This window comes from Giraffa tippelskirchi, chromosome 12 (genome assembly GCF_054371585.1).
Source record: "Giraffa tippelskirchi isolate mGirTip1 chromosome 12, T2T-mGirTip1v1.2.pri, whole genome shotgun sequence".
Taxonomy (NCBI): Eukaryota; Metazoa; Chordata; class Mammalia; order Artiodactyla; family Giraffidae; genus Giraffa; species Giraffa tippelskirchi.
The window spans coordinates 136,832,132-136,852,253 of record NC_137286.1 but is presented as its reverse complement, the minus strand read 5'-3'; the positions used below and the strand labels follow the sequence as shown (position 1 = coordinate 136,852,253).

At 38.3% G+C, this 20,122-nt stretch overlaps 1 protein-coding gene across 4 annotated transcripts in view; it reads left to right on the top strand.

The window, feature by feature from the left end:
• The first annotated feature begins 4,014 nt into the window (after window positions 1–4,014).
• UGGT2 (UDP-glucose glycoprotein glucosyltransferase 2) overlaps window positions 4,015–20,122 on the top strand; it is a 125,832-nt gene continuing 109,724 nt past the window's right edge. For all 4 annotated transcript variants that reach the window (XM_081550335.1, XM_081550337.1, XM_081550336.1 and 1 more), the window contains exons 1-4: window positions 4,015–4,259; window positions 10,655–10,737; window positions 16,575–16,705; window positions 19,077–19,189. In XM_081550335.1, the coding sequence (XP_081406461.1) occupies window positions 4,108–4,259; window positions 10,655–10,737; window positions 16,575–16,705; window positions 19,077–19,189 (479 nt within the window). In that variant the 5' untranslated portion in view covers window positions 4,015–4,107. The remainder of the gene's footprint in view (window positions 4,260–10,654; window positions 10,738–16,574; window positions 16,706–19,076; window positions 19,190–20,122) is intronic.

Genomic DNA, 20,122 nt, shown 5'->3' with positions numbered 1-20,122 from the left:
GTAACTAAGTCTATAAATTCTTCACATCTGGAATGAAGGTCAAGATTTCAGTTACCTGTGATCAACTGTGTCCAAAACATTAAATGGGAAATTCCAGAAATAAGTAATTCATAAGTTTTAAGTCTCACTCCTTCCCGACAGTGGGATGAAATCTTGAGCCATCTGACCCAAGAGGTGAATTAGCCTTTTGTCCAGTGAATCCAGCCAGTTAGTCACTTAGTAACTGTCTGTCTGGCTTATTTAATCAACTGTTGGGATATCGTAGTGCTTTACACTCACACACACACACTCTATATTACTTAATAATGTCCCCAAAGCATAAGAGTAGTGATGCTGGCAAATCACATATGCCAAAGAGAAACCATAAAGTGCTTCCTTTCAGTGCAAAGGTGAAAGTTCTTGCCCTAATAAGGGAAAAAATCTCATATACTGCTGACAGCATGAGGCTACTAACATCTATGGTAAGAATGAATCTACTGTCCGTGAAATTGTGGAGAAGGAAAGAGAAATTTATGCTAGTTTTGCTGTCACATCTCAAGCTGAAAAAGTTATGGCCATGGTGCCTGATAAATAGTTAAGGTGGAAAAGGCTTTATATTTGTATAATAAGGTATTTTGAGAAGGAGATACCACCTTAATATAACTTTTATCGTAGTATGCTGTTATAATTATTCTATTGTATTACGGGTTATTGTTGTCAATCTCTGTGTCTAGTTTATTCTAAGTGTGTGTGTATAGGAAATATATAGTATAGTGGGAGTACTATCTATGGTTTCAGGCATTCACTGGAAGTCTTGGAAAATAACCACCAAGGATAAGGGAAAATTGTTGTGTTTAAGATACTCAAATTAACAAATGAGAATAGGGTCTTTTTTAATAAAAGAAATCTGGAAGATGTAGGAGTGATAATTTTAAAAAGCTGCTGCAGCTCTGAGACTTTATTTAGGTGGAAAAAATTAAAGTTTTATTCTACTTACTATGTGATAATTTGGCAGTAACATTGTCCTTACAGAACACCACTATTTTCATTAAATAAGTATATGCTGTCTAAAAAAGGTCAATATGATTTATTCTATGAAACACAATATTCTTATTATATAGCATTCATTAATCACTTCTTCCACATACAATGAAAACTGCTAATGTCATCAATTTTCATTTGTATTACCCCGATGTGAATAACTTTGAATAACATTTTGCTAAGCAACATTAAAGTACAATTGTGTCCCTGAACTGCATTCAGTTCACAGCCAATCTGTGCCAAAGGATTATGGATAATAAAGGTTGGAATACTTTGTTGCTCCACTAACTTGAGTGACCTTTTTGAGTCACTTAATTTTTGCATTTTAAGTTTTTCTATCTGTCCTTAGAAATGACATATAAAAGAGACCTCAAAGTTGGTTCACAACCTCAGGAGTTTCCCAGATGAAATAAGAATCTGGCCCCCATATACAGATGGCAAAGAGAGACCAGAGGATTAGAAAGACCACTCCAGATTGGTAGGTGGCAGTTTTCATCAGCAAGGGAACTTATACACCAGGCTTGTCTCGGGTGGCTGCAAGATGAGTCAAACTCTGCACCCACCTGCTAGAATCTTAAAAATTCATAGAGACCTTAATGGGGTTCAGGCATGGATACAGTCCAGATGGTCTCAATAACACTATTTTCTCAAGGCTGCTTCCTTAGAGTGGTTCCTAGAGTGGGAACAGTGGGTGAAATGTACATCCAAGGACAGGGGCAGGGGTTAGGTGTCTCTGATTAACCAGGCCCCTCTTAAAGATCATGTCCTCTTGGTGGTCATGTCCTCTTGGCGACCTTCTCCAACACTTAAATATCATTCAGTCCTACTCTTTCTCTTGTTCTGCAGTAGGGGAATGCTCAGGAATGACCTGTTTGAGGAATATTTCAAATCCATTTATGTGTCTAGGAAAATACTATAAAAACTAAAATGTATAATATTTATGTAAACAAATAGCCTGCATTTGATTAATTTCATTCTCTTTAAAAGAGAAATGTAGTATTCCTTACCATCCTGAACTCAAATGTACTGGAATGTTTAATAATATATGTTTTAGTAGTATCCTTTAATAGTGTGTTTCATGTGACTTTTTATATGGGGAATCATTTCTTAAAGATTTGCAACCCATCAGATATGCTGATATTTGACATTCACTGCCAATAGTTTATTTCCTTTATCCCATAGTCTCAGTCAAAAATTCAGTCCAAAAATAAATGGAAATGAGGAGTTAATTAAAGAAAATGTTTGTGAAGGGTTCATAATATATATATTTTTTTCTTATGCTCTATGGACAGAAATAAAGTTCCTTACTCATCTGCCTTAGATTTCTGCCTACTGACCCATAAAACAGGAACTCTTCAATATTTATTTAGCCTCAATAACATGTACTACGCTAGGTACTGCAAGAGATGCTAAAAATGAATAAGGCATGAGCCCTCAGGGAATATATCATCTCTAGGAGAATAAATAAGCACTGTATTCAAATTCTAAAGTGAGAATTATAAGTGGCATATGGCAGTTAAAGAACTTGTGGGAATTTAGAGGAGGGACAGATCATACTAAGTGGGAGAAATCAGGAAATGAAGGCTAACCTCAGGAAGTGAGAGCTGAAAGGAATTTCCAGAGCAAGGTCTTCCAAGGAACCAGAATGCTTACAAGGCTGAGGGGAAAAGAAAAAGTGGAATGATCATGTTTCAGCAACTTGGAGAGACTCAGATTCCCTATAGTGCAAAAGAGTAAAGGGAAAAAATGGAACGGACCACGTGCAACCCCTAAACTAGTTATCCTGGCTGCTGCTTCTATTTATCATATATTGTAATATTTATAATAAATTTACTCTCTTCTGAATAGTAAAAGGATCATTCCTGACTAGGAGCCAGAATCTTGAGGCTCCACCTCTGCCCAGTTAAATAAAACTGAATATTCTGAGTTGTTGAGTCATACCTACTGGAAAACCAGTTAACTCTGCTCCAAGGCTTTGTCATTGAACTGGATATACGAAATTCAACAGTTTTTGGGATCAGACAGTCCTTGGTTGAAAGTGAGTTTCAATCACAGCTGATAATGATTTTGGCTAATAATGACAAGAGCAACTATCACTTTTCTATGCATTTTCACCTGTAACTCTCTAAACTAGCTCTTTTCAAAACTTTAATGTGCACAGATATCACGTGGGGGTGCCTGTTACACCACGGGCTTGAATTCAATAGGGTTGAGGTGAGGGTCTGAGATTCTGCATTTCTAATGAGCTCACAGGTGATGCTGACACTTCAAGTACGTGGACCACTTTTGAGGATGAAGGCTCTTGCACAGCTCCCAGACAACAGAATCAGCATTACCTGGGAACTTAATGGATATGAAATGCGGATTATCAGACTCCCGCACCAGACCTATTGAATCAGAAACACTGGGATGAGACCCAGCACCTTGTGTTTTAACAAGCCCTCCAGGTGATGTCACTGCTTTTCGAACACACTCGAAGCACCTGGCGGGAAGGCCGGGTAAAATACTATTTATTGAAGACCGAATCTCACCCCCAGATAGTCCCCTGTAACTGGTGCGTGGTGTGGTCTGGGCAACGGGCTGTCTAAAAGCTCTACCAGGTGACTCAGATATGCAATAAAATTTGAGAATCCCACGAGAGAGGTATTTAACTTTTGATAGGCCTTCTTTTCCGCCTTTGTAAAGTGGATAATATCCACGCTGATTCCTGCGTTCACGTCCAGATGGCTCTTCAGCCACACTCTGTCGGCCAAAATCCCACTTCAGTCTCCCCCTCCCGGTGTCCCACATCCTCGGTCCGAGAGCCTGAGGTCCCGGTGGCGGACCCGCCAAGGAACCAGCCAAGCTCCGCACTCCGGCGCCGCCTTGCACCTACGTGGCCCAGGGGTCCGCCCTCGGGGGCTCCCGGGACGGCGCCGGAGCGGTCGGCGCATGCGCTCGGCACCCGCCAGGCCCCGGACCGTGTAACGGACTCGCGCTCCCCCCACCGGAAGTGGGCGGTCGCGGGACAGGAGGAGCCGGCGGTAGCGTGGCGGCTGCGGGCTGAGGGCGCCGGGTCTGAGGGGCTCGCGTTTCCCTGTCTGCGCCATGGCAGAGGCCGCCGGCGTAGTGCGGCTGCTCCTGGGCTCCGCGGCGCTGTGGTTCTCACTGCTCGGAGCCCGGACGGCCTTCGCATCCAAGGAAGTGACGGCCCACCTGGCCGCCAAGTGGCCCGAGACCCCGCTGCTGCTGGAGGCCAGGTGAGGCAGTGCGGGCCGGACCCTCCCCGCGCGGAGGGAGGGTGCGGCGGGGCTGTGGGCGCCCCGGGACCTCGACGGCGCCTCGGACGCTTGACCCTCGGAGCATCACCTCCTCCCCTTGCTACCCTGGGCGCCGCGCTCACTTGCGACTCCTTTCCCCCGCCAGTCCTTCTTTGCCTCACCCACGGGTTTGAAAACTTTTAATTCCTTTGGATTTTCTTAGCATTTACGTGAGAGAAAAGGAAGACTGGGAGGTGGACTGTGGCGTTTAGTGCAAGCTCTTCAATTGATGGAGGCAGTTCTAGTTTTTAGCAACCGGTATTTGAAGCACCTAATTTCATAACGATGGCTTTCTGGGGAGAAGAGAGCGTCCCAAAGCTCTGACTTCTTTCTGAATCCCCTCATCTGGAGTTAGTGCATAAGGTATCGTGTACTGTGGGGGGAAAAAAAACCTGGGAGATAATGAATTTTACTCTTAGTATTCCAGTAGTTAAACAAAATTTGAAAGTTTTTTTTTTTTCCTTTTTTAACCGGCATGAAGTTGTTTTGTTTTGTTGCCATGAAGTTTTAATGCCCGTTGCTTTTGTATTAATACTTCACCAAAGCCATAGCTTTTGGTTCCAAAGAGTCTTCATCACCTCCGTGACATTGCATATGTAAGATATGAAAAGAGATTTTTTAAAATTTATGTAAGGTATTGGTTTCAGGTGTGCAACATAATGATTTGATGATGTGTTCACATGGTATGAAATTATCACCGTGGACATAAGTCCAGTTAATATCTGTCACCACACATAATTATAAAGGTTTCTTTTCTTGTGATGAGAGCTTTTAAGATCTCTCTTGGCAGCTTTCCAATATGCAGTTCTTTACCTATAGTCACCATGCTGTAAGTTACATCCCCATGACCGATTCTTTATATTGTAGCCGAAAATTTGCACCTTTTGACTACCTTCACTCATTTCTCCCGCCTCCCTGCTTCTGGCACCCAATCTGTTCGCTGTATAGGAGCTCATTTCCTTATTGTGTTATGTTTGTTTTAAGATTTCTTAGGGTATTTGTCTGTCTCTGATTTATTTCACTGAGCAAAATTCCATCAGGCCTGTCCAAGTTCTCACAAATAGCAGTGTTTTCTTTATTTTGTGGCTGAATAATACTCGTGTGTGTGTGTGTGTGTGTGTGTACATTTTCTGCACTCTCCAACAGCCCCAAATGCTTCTCCAGTGTCCCACACAATTTCCCTGTTATGGGGAACTGACCCCTGCTTCAGGTCCCCCACCCTCCTATTTGCAGGTGCAGTCCTGCTCACTCTCCTTTTTTTCCACTCCTCCTTTCATCCTGCCAAATTTTGCATGGATCTGTATGTTCTTTTCTAATGGTCAGGGAATCCTGCCCACTCTCAGCTGGTGTTCTGCAAGATCTTCTGTGTCTGAAGGGGTATTCCTGATGCATCCATGGAGAGAGATGCACTCCACGTCCACCTGCTCCTCTGCCATCTTCCTGTCTCTACATTTTCTGTATTCATTTATCATTCAGAGGATTCTTAGGTTGTTTCCGTATCTTGGCCATTGTAAATAACCCTGCACTGAACGTAGGTGTGCCTGTATTTTTTCCAGTTACAGTGTTTTCACGCAGAATTGGAATTGCTGGATCATATGATAGTTTGTAAAAGATGTTTGATGAACCTCCAAACTGTTTTCCATAGTGGCTGTACCTATTTACATAACCAGCAAGGGTGCACATGGATTCCTTTTTCGCCACATCCTCACCACACTTGTTATCTCATCTTTTATATTTATATAATTATATATATATAATTTTATTTATTTTTGGCTCTACTAAGTCTTCATTGCTGCATGGGCTTTTCTGTAGTTCCTGGGCTCTAGAGTACAGACTTAATAGTTGTGGTACGTGGGCTTGGTTGCTCTGCGGCATGTGGGATCTTCCCAGGTCAGGGATCGAACCCTTGTCTCCTGCATTGATAGATGGATTCTTTACCACTGAGCCACCAGGCAAGCCCATCTCTTTGGGTTTTTTGTTGTTGTTGTTGTTGTATATGGCCTTTATTATGTTAAGAAGAGATAGGCTACCCACTCCAGTATTCTGGGTCTTCCATGGTGGCTTAGATGGTAAAGAATCTGCCTGCAATGCCGAAGACCTGGATTCGATCCCTGGTTTGGGAAGATCCCCTGGAGGAGGGCTTGGCAACCCACTCCACTTTCCTTGCCTGGAGAATTCCCATGGACAGAGGAGCCTGGCAGGCTACAGTCCATGGGGTCGCAAAGGGTCAGATATGACTGAGCAACTAAGCACAACACATGTTGAAGACTTTCCCTCTATACCCATTTTGAGTTTTTAATCTTAATACTGATTTTTTTAAATGCTTTTTTTTGCATCTATTGAGATGATCATGTGATTTTTATCTTTAATTTGTTAATGTGGTGTTTCACATTTGTTTATTTGTGGGTATTAAACCATCCTTGCCTCCCTGGAATAGCTTGATTATGGTGTATGATCCTTTTAATGTATTGTATTCAATTTGGTAATATTTTGTTGAAGATTTTTGCATTTATGTTCAGCAGAAATGTTGACCTTTAATTTTCTTTTCTTGTGTCCTTTTCTGGTTTTGGTATCAGGATAATGCTGGTATTATAAGTTTGAGTGTGTTTTATTTTGGAAGAGTTTGAGGATTGTTATTCTTTATTTTTTAAGTTTATTTTTAATTGAAGGATAATTGCTATACAATATTGTGTTGGTTTCTGTCATACATGTTTGGTAGAATTCAACAATGAAGCTGTCTGGTTCTGGACTTTTGTTTATTGGAAAGCTTTTGATTACAGATTTGGTCTCCTTACTAATAATAAGTCTGTTCAGATTTTTCTATTTCATGGGTCAGTCTTGACAAGTTGTATGTTTCTAGAAGTTTATTCACTTCCTCTAGGCTGCCCAGTTTGTTGCTGTGTAATTGTTCATAGTAGTCTCTTATGATCCGTTGAATTTCTGTGGTATAGATACATCTGTATAGATGTTACAATATATAGCTATTTAGATGTAGTATAGATATTACAATAAAACAGTTTTTATTAAACAAAATATTCTAGTTTAAGATATGTCCTATTCCTCTACCTTTTCCCCAGTTTCTTCCATACTCTGCATGGATATGGTCTCACACTCAGTTCCAAATCAGTCTAACTTCTACTATTAGACTGGTAGTTGGAGTGTTTCAATTTCTACTTGCCTCAAGAGTCTGAGAACTGGAACTCCCATAGGACGCTCGAAGGAGCATCCTTAGGTTCTTCACAGTCTAGCCTCACTCTGATGTACCAACCCCATAACTTGCAGTGGGTTGAAAGGTGGCTTCCAAAAAGATATGTCCACATCCTAACCCTGGAACCTGTTAATGTTACCTTATTTGGAAAAAGGCTCTTTGACAATGTAATTAAGGGTATTAAGACATGATTCTTACGAATCTGGATGGGTGCTAAGTCCAATACCCTTATAAGATACGTAAGAGAAGACAAAGGAAGAGGAGGACATATGAATAGAGACAGAGATAGGATTGATGTAGCCACAAGCCAAGGACCATCTTAAGCCTTCAGAACCTGGAAGATTCTCCTCTAGAGCCTTTAGAGGGAGTGTAGCCCTACCAATACCTTGATTTTGGACTTCTCCAGAACTGTGAGACAAGAAGTTTCTGTTGTTTTAAGTCACCAAGTTTTTGATAATTTATTTCAGCAGCAATAGGAAACTGATTTGATTGTGTACCTTGAAGTAGGGTACTGCTGTAACAAATACCTAAAAATGTAGAATTACCTGTTGAATCTGGCAGAAGCTGGAAGAGTTTTGAGAAGCATGGTAGAAAAAGCCTAGATTGCCTTGAAGAGACTGTTGGCAGAAATGCAGAATACTGGAGTGGGTTGCCATGCCTTCCTGCAGGGGATCTTCCCAACCCAGGGATGGAACCCAGGTCTCCCACATTGCATGTGGATTCTTTACCATCTGAGCCACCAGAGAAGTCCAGAAATGCTGGATAGCCCAAGAATACTGGTAGCCTATCCCTTCTCCAGGGGATCTTCCCGACCCAGGAATCAAACCAGGGTCTCTTGCGTTGAAGGTGGATTCTTTACCAGCTGAGCTACCAGGGAAGCCCTAAGACATTTATACTTCAGTACTATTTGCTAAGGATGTTTATAGGCTGATGAGGCTAAATTTTTCAACACATATACCATAAATTAAACATTTAAACTGGGTTTATTCCACTGGTGTTGCTCTTACTGAAAATGTTTTTTGAAATAACACTTATAATTACTGTCCGGCTCTTTAGTACATGTAAAATCATCCTCTACGGAAATTTATTTATCTATGTTAGAATTTGGGGAAGAAACCTTGTTATTTGGTGCTAAATATTATATACAACCGGAGAAGGCAATGGCACCCCACTCCAGTACTCTTGCCTGGAAAATCCCATGGACAGAGGAACCTGGTAGGCTACAGTCCATGGGGTCGCTAAGAGTTGGACACGACTGAGCGACTTCACTTTCACTTTTCCCTTTCATGTACTGGAGAAGGAAATGGCAACCCACTCCAGTGTTCTTGCCTGGAGAATCCTAGGGACGGCGGAGCCTGGTGGGCTGCTGTCTGTGGGGTCGCACAGAGTCGGACACGACTGAAGCGACTTAGCAGCAGCAGCAGCAGCAGCATTATATACAACAAGTAAACAAACTGGAAAAGCCAGAGTTTGGGATTTTTTTTTCCCTTTCAAAAATTTTGACCAAAGTAATAACTTACATTTTTGGAAAGTGAGATGCTGATTTAGATGGTTTCTCAAGAATATTTTCTCCTCTAAGAGTAATGATGAGTTATTGGCAAATTGCCCATGAAAGTAATTCAACAAGAGTTCTCAGTGTTAGAGCAATGGTATAGTGAAGGAGTAATTGTAAGGGAATACTTTAGTAAGGTGATTACTTTGAAGGATCATACTCATATGTATAAATTCTGACATATGGAAGAACTCTTTTTTCCCATAGTTGCACAATACATGAGCATTGTCAATAGTGTTTGGTCAAGTCAGTTAGGTAATAAGTGTTGTGCTCTACTTTTCTAAAGGTTCTGTACCATCACTTTTTGGTTACATCCTATTTAATGTGTCCCATAGTTTCCTCTCTTTTTAGCCTTTTTGTTTGTTTGTTTGCCTGTTTTAATGCCACTGAGTTGGACACCATTAATAACAAGAGTTGCCTTGGAATTACTGCTTTAGATTCATCTGCCTGTCATGTTTAGTATGTTGATGAATTAGTCAGTTTTCTCACCTCCTTTTCTGCCTTTAGTGACCATCTCAGACTCACAAGAATTAGTTAACTTTGCATGTGTCTTGAATGTCCTCAATACTTACCATTTATATTAATCATTAGGTTTACTGAGGCTAAAAAGAAAGATAAGGTGAGCAATAGCAGAATCTGTACTGTCTGTTTGATGGTTGTATCCTTTCTAGTTTAAATAGTTAGATCTACTTGTTTTTGGTGTCTTGCACTTTGTTCCAAACAAGACTGAATAACCTTTCACTTATTTCACAATTTCCAAAAGGCTTTACATTGCTTTGGCTATTTTTTTCTTACCTATGCTCTTTGGATAAATGGCAGTTTTGGGGGGGTTTCCCAGGCCAAAGACCTAATGCTGTGTACCAATTTTCTGTTAATTTTTTGATTAAGGTGTTTTCTATTTGAAATAAGATTGTCTACACAAATAGGTAGCTAAATAAAAATAAAAATATTGCTTTCTAAAGATGTTTATAAGACCACATTTTGTTTGTGAAAAATACAAATTGTTTGTCTATTTTTTACCCTTTTACTTTTATATAACACTGTCTGTATTGCCATTAAATTATACCTCTCAGGGCATTTCACATGCGTACATGCTAAGTCGATACAGTCGTGTCCAACTCTTTGCGACCCCGTGGATCCCAGAGGACCAGGCTCCTCTGTCCACTAGATTTTCCAGGCAAGGATACTGTAGTGTGTTGTCATTTCCTTCTTCAGGGGATCTTCCTGACCCAGGGATCAAACCCTATATTGCCATTAAGTTATATTTCTTAGGGCATTTCACATAGAGGACAAAATAAGTTATCCATTTTTTAGGTAATAAAGAGGAAAAATCAAAAGTAATTGTCATATAGTCTTTTCCAGTTATGATTATATGCTTGTAGTTTAGAATGATAACTCAGATAAGAATCATCAGTGTGTTCTCTTTTTGCATTATAGTAGATGGAAATCAGTAACTTTAGTTTTGGGAGTTTTGGTTTTGACCAGAAGTTGTAATTTGGCTCTAAAATACATTTAATAGTATCAAAATCATTTTTTAATTTCTAGCTATTAACTGATTACTTTTATTTTTAATAGTGAATTTATAGCAGAAGAAAGTAATGAAAAATTTTGGCAGTTTTTGGAAACTGTACAAGAATTAGCAATTTATAAGCAAACAGGTAGGTAATGTACATATTTCAACTTTCCAGATACATATTTTTGTGCCTATGTTAGACATGTTTATTGTTTTTAATGGTAATGTTTAAGTGTATATGCTTAATTAGGCTAGTAAATTTGAATATTAACTTTGAAGATATTTTAATCGAAACTATTCCAGTCATCCATTTCCAAATGTATAAGGTTTTAATACTTTATTATAAGAAAACTTTTACAATTAGCAGCGTTTGGCTTTTACATTATAATCAAGAAATAGAAATTGTTGAATTATGGTTTTCTTTTTACCTAGATTTCTTTGAAATAGTGTTAGTTTTGCATGTAATAATCTGAAAGAATTTTTTTTGCCATAATACTTTTACTCCTGAACTCTTAAAGAGATTTTTAATTTTTGCCCTTAACAAGTCAGATAACCTGTATACTTTCTTTTCATCATTTAGAAAATGGAGTTACTCATTCCTACTTTATATATACACATACACACACACACATATATAGCTTTAGAATGAACATGTGTTTATTACTGTGTTTCTTAGGGAATATCAGGTGCTGAAATTAGATTTTAGCAGGGAAGGCTAAAAGGTTAATTATTGTTATAAGGAAAGGTTAAAGAAAAAGATTAGTTTACTGTCTCTACAGAGAATAGAATAAATGATGTTAACATAAAAACCCTCAAGAGGGAATTTTCTCGTCTTTTAAACATAGAGAAAACTTCTTAGGACGATTAAGTAGTTTAGGATTTTATTCCTGAGTGTAAATGTAAGATGAACAATGGTTTTGAATGTTTTAAGTGTTCATTTACTAGAGCTTGTTTGGCTTAAGTGGCCTTTAAGTTCAACAGTTTTATGATTTTATGAGATCTGTTTAAGATAAAGAGAACAGACATGGCTTTAATATTTTAAACTGAAGTATTTCCAAAAACAAGTAATTTACTGTTTCAAAAAAACTTAACTAAAAAGCTTCATTATTCACTAATCATTATTTGAATCACGAGAGACAGTATGCATTGCTTTAGATACTGAGAATACAAACATAAATAAATGTGATCTGTGTTCTCCAAACCTTGTAATATTATGGAGACAGCAGAACCACTACATGTACTAGTAAGTGATCACAGCTTTGCTAGGGAGGGATAGGTATAACATGGAAGTATGTAAAGAGGTGCCTGGTCGTATTTCAGAGAAGAGGACAGCCTTTCCAGTGGTAAGTGCTGGAGTTGAGTTTGGATGACAGGATTTAGTGACATCATAGGGAAAGGAAGACAAGCAGAAGAGACAACAGGAGTAGATTGCAAGCAGAAACTGTGACCGCTTGGAAGTCCACTTGTAAAGCAATGGGAGAGTGTTGGTTTTGTATTTATCCCAGTTGAGCTGTTTCAGATCCTGAAAGATGGTGCTGTGAAAGTCCTGCACTCAGTATGCCCGCAAATTTGGAAAACTCAGCAGTGGCCACAGGACTAGAAAGGTCAGTTTTCATTCCAATCCAAAGAAACGCAATGCCAAAGAATGCTCAAACTACCACACAATTGCACTCATCTCACACGCTAGTAAAGTAATGCTCAAAATTCTCCAAGCCAGACTTCAACAGTACATGAACTGTGAACTTCCACATGTTCAGGCAGGTTTTAAAAAGGCAGAGGAACCAGAGATCAAATTGCCTACATTCACTGGATTATCAAAAAAGCAAGAGAGTTCCGGAAAAGCATCTATTTCTGCTTTATTGACTGACTATGCCAAAGCCTTTGACTGTGTAGATCACCACAAACTGTGGAAAATTCTGAAAGAAATGGGAATACCAGACCACCTGACCTGCCTCTTGAGAAATCTGTGTGCAGGTCAGGAAGCAACAGTTAGAACTGGACATGGAACAACAGACTGGTTCCAAATAGGGAAGGGAGTATGTCAAGGCTGTATATTATCACCCTGCTTATTTAACTTATATGCAGAGTACATCATGAGGAATGCTGGGCTGGATGAAGCACAACCTGGAATCAAGATTGCTGGGAGTAATATCAATAACCTCAGATATGCAGATGACACCACCCTTATGGCAGAAAATGAAGAAGAACTCAAGAACCTCTTGATGAAAGTGAAAGAAGAGAGTGAAAAAGTTGGCTTAAAGCTCAACATTCAGAAAACTAAGATCATGGCATCTGGTCCCATCACTTCATGGCAAATAGATGGGGAAATAGTGACAGACTTTATTTTGGGGGGTTCCAAAATCAGTGCAGATGGTGACTGCAGCCATGAAATTAAAAGACACTTACTCCTTGGAAGAAAAGTTATGACCAACCTAGACAGCATATTAAAAAGCAGAGGCATCACTTTGCTAACAAAAGTCCATCTAGTCAAAGCTATGGTTTTTCCAGTAGTCAATTATGTATGTGAGAGTTGGACTATAAAGAAAGCTGAGTGCCAAAGAATTGATGCTTTTGAACTGTGGTGTTGGAGAAAGCTCTTGAGAGTCCTTTGGACTGCAAGGAGATCCAACCAGTCCATCCTAAAGGAAATCAGTCCTGAATATTCATTGGAAGGACTGATGCTGAAGCTGAAACTCCAATACTTTGGCTCCCTGATGCGAAGAACTGACTCATTTGAAAGGACTCTGATGCTGGGAAAGATTGAAGGTGGGAGGAGAAGGGGACAACAGAGGATGAGATGGTTGGATGGCATCACCAACTCAATGGACATGAGTTTGAGTAAACTCTGGGAGGTGGTGATGGACAGAGAGGCCTGGCATGCTGCAATCCATGGGGTCGTAAAGAGTCAGACATGACTGAGTGACTGAACTGAACAATAATTTTAGTTTTGCTATTTGAGATTTAAAAAAAAAAAGCTAAATACATCAGGTTTTCATGATAGTATAAAAGAAAACTCACACCAGATTTTCTGGCTCTCACTTAAAATCCTGAGTGTCCCTATCTCAAATTTGTTCTTATCAGTACATGTTTATGCACTTCTTTAGTGGCATTTTCTATTGGAGAAGCAGTCTTGAAAATTACTTTTATAAATTTTGAACTCTTTAAGTCATTTAGGTTTATTAGCATATTTTATACATAAATGAAACATCATGTCTGGACAAACTGGAGGCAGGTCATTAACAAGTTGGAATATAAGCTCAGGAATACCTAAACTCACGCATAGGAGATGTATGTATTTCAAGGTTGAACAACTAAAATGAATTGTATTAAGAATTACAGAAAAATATAATTCTGTTGAAGTTGTTCATAATGGTGAGAGTCAAATGCATATTGCTGCCTCATTGCTGATCTTGTTAGGCATAGAAAGAAATGGTATATATGAGGAATTAAATATGTTAAAAACTATCAGACTTCACTAAATTTGTTTCCAAGACATTATCCTAGAGGATACATTAAAACCCTTAGTTACTTATAATTTTCTAAGTTGTTGAATCTCTATGAGGCCTTTTAAACACACTTCACTGAAGAATAATTTCAGTGATACACTTGCGTAAAACAAATTGTAAATGTTGAACATTAACTTTTTGAATTCAGGTGCTAGTTTCCTGCTATTTCATGAGGACAGTTTACATTATGTGCCAGCATATTAAGACCTTTTAAACATTGAATTACTTGTTTTTAAATGATTTTGTATGGTTCTACCACAGAGTTATGTATTTATCGATGTCTCAGTATAATTAGCTAACCTATGTTGTTTTGTGTGGTGAATCAGAAATGTCAACCAAGGTTTATCTGACTCCAGAGTCTGTCTATTTTCATTTTTCCATGTTCTAAGCATATAAAAATTCTCAAAGTCCATAAAGATTTTAATAGTTTCTACACAAGTAAAGTTGCCTATATATTTTAAAGGAAAGATTTTTAGAAAAGGTTATGACATTTCTAGCTTAGTTACTTTTAAGTAAGAACCAGGTTTAGGGTAGGAAAATGTTTGCTGTCTGGATGTTGTCACATTTGAAATGCTTGTGGAATATCCAAGTGAGGATATCCAGTAAGCTGATGTGAGTGAGAGATTTAGGTTAAAAAAATCTAAGCTAAAAGATAGGATTTGGAAGTTAGCAACACCAAGAAGGTAATGGCCGTTATAGGGAGAAAGGATGGAATGAGAAGAAAATAGATAAAGAACACCAGTGTTTAAGAAATAACCAGAGAAGAACACGTGATAGAGCCTAAGAAGTACCAGTGGAGGAAGGTGAAAACCTAGAAAGTGTGGTGTCATGAAAGCCAGGGGAACATTGGGTGGTAAGTGATAGACATTATCAAATAGTAAGTATGAACCAAGTAATATAAATATTAACCTTTATCAACAGAAAAATTAGTAGTGAGTTTGAGAGCAGTTTTACTGGTATAGTATTGAAAAACTATAGTGAGTTGAGGAAGTAGAGATAAAATATTGTTAAATTTTCCAGGATTGACTATGAGGCAAATAAGACGAGCCAGTACCTAACTCATCAAGTGCTGCTGTGGCTTTAAAAAGAAAAAAAAAAAGTGATTTATGTATATTAAATGCCAATATGTAAAAAACTGAGCGAAAGGTGAAACCAAAGATGAAAGATATTGGAAGGGCAAAATCATTATTGGCAGGTTAGTTGGTGAGCAAGGATTTAGTTATTTTTAAACATTACCTAAAATATAAAATAGTCCAATGCATTCATGATTATCTTGCAAGTTAAGCCTAAAATACATGTTTACTTTCTGTAAACCCCTGAATCCTACATCTGTTACTACATTAGAGACAGTTTGTTGGCTCAGACGGTAAAGAATCTGCCTACAATGCAGGAGACCTGGTTTCAGTCCCTGGGTCGGAAAGATCCTCTGGAGGAGGGCATGGCTACCCACTCTAGTATTCTTGCCTGGAGAATCTCATAGACAGAGGAGCCTGGCAGTCTGCAGTCCATGGGGTCACAGAGAGTTGGACAGAACTGAGCAACTAACAGTGACCTTGACAAATTTTGATGTCTGTGCCTGGTACTACTCAGATTTGTTTCTGTTCACTCCTCTATTTTCATGTAAAACCAATCCATTTTGACTGATGTAGTCTTATTTTCGTTATGTGATTAAATTTTGACTATTTTATTGACCCTGTAGCTATTAGGATTTTTTAAGATCCATTTTTAAGATAATATCTCTTCTTTAGTTGCTTTTTTGTTGTTTTTACTACCAAAGAAAATCTTGCATGATTTTTTTGATTATTGGAGGGAAACTCACTATAATTTCCTGAAAAATCACCTGTAGTTTGTTGAAGTAGAAGTGAATGAGCACACCTAGTCTCGTATGATGACTCTTTGAAATACAGGGTTAGGAAAGTATTATTGGCCTTAATGAAAAAGTCTATTCACTTCTTAAATGTTAATTCCAGAAATGTGTTAAATGTCTGTTTTGTGTGCCAAGAGTAGAAAGGTATAATTGAAAGGCTAGGAAAGATTCTTGCCTTAACAGCTTAGCTTAATGGGAAGGACAGCATTAAACAAACAATTATACAGATAATTTTTAATTACAGTTTGAGAATTGGTCTAGAGATGGTGTAGAGTCCTATGCTGTTCTTAGTCTCCTCTTAAATTTTAAGTAGGGCCTATATCTTATCCATGTATTATAACTCTGCAACCTGGAAGTGAATGTTGGTGTCGTCCACATAAATTTTAATGGCAAGATTATTTTCATGTGGACTTGTATTGATTGCCTGGACTTCACTGGAAGGTACAAATGAAGTAAATAATATGGAGATCTTGATTTTCCCTTTTGCTCTAACACCTTCTATTCCAAACTGAAAATATGACATTAGTTTAGTTAGCTGTACACTGAGAGATGTGCTATGTGTTGAAATACAAAATACTAACATCCTTTTCTTCTGAATTCTTTTTACAGAATCAGATTATTCTTACAACAACTTAATCCTGAAGAAAGCTGGACAATTTTTGGACAATTTACATATCAACCTCTTAAAGTTTGCTTTCTCTATAAGGGCATACTCTCCAACTGTTCAGATGTTTCAACAAGTATGTAAAAATACCCAGACTGTATTTGACAAAGAAGCATACTAGAAACATAAATAAATTTCTTAATGTGAATATGTTTAGTTTAAAAAGATCTACAGATTTATAATACCCAGTTCCATAGCCTACCATTGATTATATTTTCATTGTAACCGTTAATTATAATTAAATATTTCATGTAATTTTATAGTTACTTGAGATATGCAAAAAGGCAAAATGGTTGTCTGAGGAGGCCTTACAAATAGCTGTGAAAAGAAGAGAAGCAAAAGGCAAAGGAAAAAAGGAAAGATAAACCCATTTCAATGTAGAGTTCCAAAGAACAGCAAGGAGAGAGAAGAAAGCCTTCCTCAGTGATCAGTGCAAAGAAATAGAGTAAAACAAAACAATGGGAAAGACTAGAGATCTCTTCAAGAAAATTCGAGATACCAAGGGAACATTTCATGCAAAGATGGGCACAGTAAAGGATAGAAATGGTATGGACCTAACAGAAGCAGAAGATATTAAGAAGAGGTGGCAAGAATACACAGAAGAACTGTACAAAAAGGTTCTTCAACACCCAGATAACCACAATGGTGTGATCACTCACCTAGAACCAGACATCCTGGAATGTGAAGTCAAGAGGGCCTTAGGGAGCATCACTATGAACAAAGCTAGTGGAGGTGATGGAATTCCAGTTGAGCTATTTCAAATCCTGAAAGATGATGCTGTGAAAGTGCTGCACTCAATATGCCAGAAAATTTGGAAAACTCAGCAGTGGCCGCAGGACTGGAAAAGGTCAGTTTTCATTCCAATCCCAAAGAAAGGCAATGCCAAAGAATGCTCAAACTACTGCACAATTGCACTCATCTCACACGCTAGTAAAGTAATGCTCAAAATTCTCCAAGCCAGGCTTCAACAGTATGTGAACCATGAACTTCCAGATGTTCAAGCTGGATTTATAAAAAGAGGAACCAGAGATCAGATTCCCAACATCCACTGGATCATCGAAAAAGCGAGAGAGTTCCAGAAGAACATCTGCTTTATTGACTATGCCAAAGCCTTTGACTGTGTGGATCACAACAAACTGGAAAATTCTTAGAGAGATGGGAATACCAGACCACCTGATCTGCCTCTTGAGAAATCTGTATGCAGGTCAGGAAGCAACAGTTAGAACTGGACATGGAGCGACAGACTGGTTCCAAATCAGGAAAGGAGTATGTCAATGCTGTATATTGTCAACCTGATTATTTAACTTATATGCAGAGTACAACATGCGAAATGCTGGGCTGGACGAAGCACAAGCTGATATCAAGACTGCTGGGAGAAATGTCAACAACCTCAGATATGCAGATGACACCACTTTTACGGCAGAAAGTGAAGAAGAACTAAAGAGCCTCTTGATGAAAGTGAAAGAAGAAAGTGAAAAAGTTGGCTTAAAGCTCAACATTCAGAAAACTAAGATCATGGCATCTGGTCCCATCACTTCCTGGCAAATAGATGGGAAACAGTGGAAACAGTGACAGACTATTTTTTGGGGCTCCAAAATCACTGCAGATGGTGACTGCAGCCATGCAATTAAAAGACACTCCTTGGAAGAAAATTTATGCCCAACCTAGACAGCATATTAAATAGCAGAGACATTACTTGGCCAACAAAGGTCTGTTTAATCAAAGCTATGTTTTTTCCAGTAGTCAATTATATATGTGAGAGTTGGACTGTAAAGAAAGCTGAGCGCTGAAGAATTGATGCTTTTGAACTGTGGTGTTGGAGAAGGCTCTTGAGAGTCCTTTGGACTGCAAGGATATCCAACCAGTCCATCCTTAAGGAAATCAGTCCTGAATATTCATTGGAAGGATTGATGCTGAAGCTGAAACTCCAGTACTTTGGCTACCTGATGTGAAGAACTGACTCATTGGAAAAGACCCTGATGCTGGAAAGATTGAAGGTGGGAGGAGAAGGGGACGACAGAGGATAAGATGGTTAGATGGCATCACCGACTGAATGGACATGAGTTTGAGTAATCTCCAGTAGTTGGTGATGGACAGGGAAGCCTGGTGTGCTGGAGTCAATGGGGTTGCAAAGAGTTGGATATAACTGAGCAACTGAACTGAACTGAGATAAGGAAATAATGAGGACAAATCACCTATGAAATTAACTATAAAGAAAATTTTAGTTTAATGGTACATTTTCAATAATTTCAAAGCATATTTTCCTACTGTAAAGTTGATTTTGTTAAATTGTTTGATTCTGCCTGTGTATAGATATTTTTACTTTAATTAGAGCAATAATTTAATAGTAAGTTGATAAGTTATTTTAATCAAAGTAATGTGTGAGTTTTAAAAATGATATTGTAATTACCAACTACTGTAGCTAAGTGTCATCTTTGAAATCTTAGATTGCAGCTGATGAACCCCCACCAGATGGCTGTGCTGCGTTTGTGGTTATCCATAAGAAACACACCTGTAAAATTAATGAGATTAAAAAGCTGCTGAAGAAGGCTACTTCAAGGTAAATTAATGATAGCTTGTAGTAAAAGAAGCAATTTATAGAGAGAGATGAGGGTTGAAATAGAAATTTCTTGCAATAAAAATTGTAATATTCTAAGACTGTGTATAAAAGAATGTGCTCTGAATATTTATCTGAGTCTTAAGTCCTTCTCTAAAATATATAAGTACTTTCAATATTTTGTCTTGATTAGCTTTTGATTTTAGAATACCAAAATACCATAAAATACATGAGAGAGATTTTTATATACATAAGTTGTTTTTTTCAAATACAGACCTCAAAGGTATTGTGGCTTCAGTTCCACCTCAATAAAGTGAATACTGCAGTAATTCACATGAAGCTTTTGGTATCCCAGTGCATATGAAAGTTACGTTTACACTATACTGTAGTCTGTTGAGTATGCAAATGACCTTTTGTCTAAAAAATGTACATCCCTTAATTTAAAAACACTTTATTGCTAACAAGTGCTAACCATCTGAGCCTTCAGTAAGTGTTAATCTTTTTGCTGGAGGAGAATGTGAAATACTGCGAGAAATAGAGAATTACAGAAATGTGACCCAGACAGGGAGTGAGCGAGTGCTGTTGGAAGAACGGCACCATAGACGCGCTCAACACAGTTGGCACAAACCTTCAGTTATTAATGCAGTTATCTGTGAAGTGCAATAAATGAAGCAAAAAGCCCAATAAAAGTTCAGTTCAGTTCAGTCGCTCAGTCGTGTCTGACTCTTTGCAACCCCATGAACCCCAGCACACCAGGCGTCCCTAAGTATGCCTCTGAGTTCTTTATATATTAGGCAGTAATGTATAGTTAGTAATTCGTATTAGTACTTCTTTTATTTGTTGGAATCTTTCAAATATTTTCTTATATTTCATATTAATTTTAATATACAGAAACTTTTATGTAGCCTGATTTTTCCGTTATGTGTGTATGTTTTT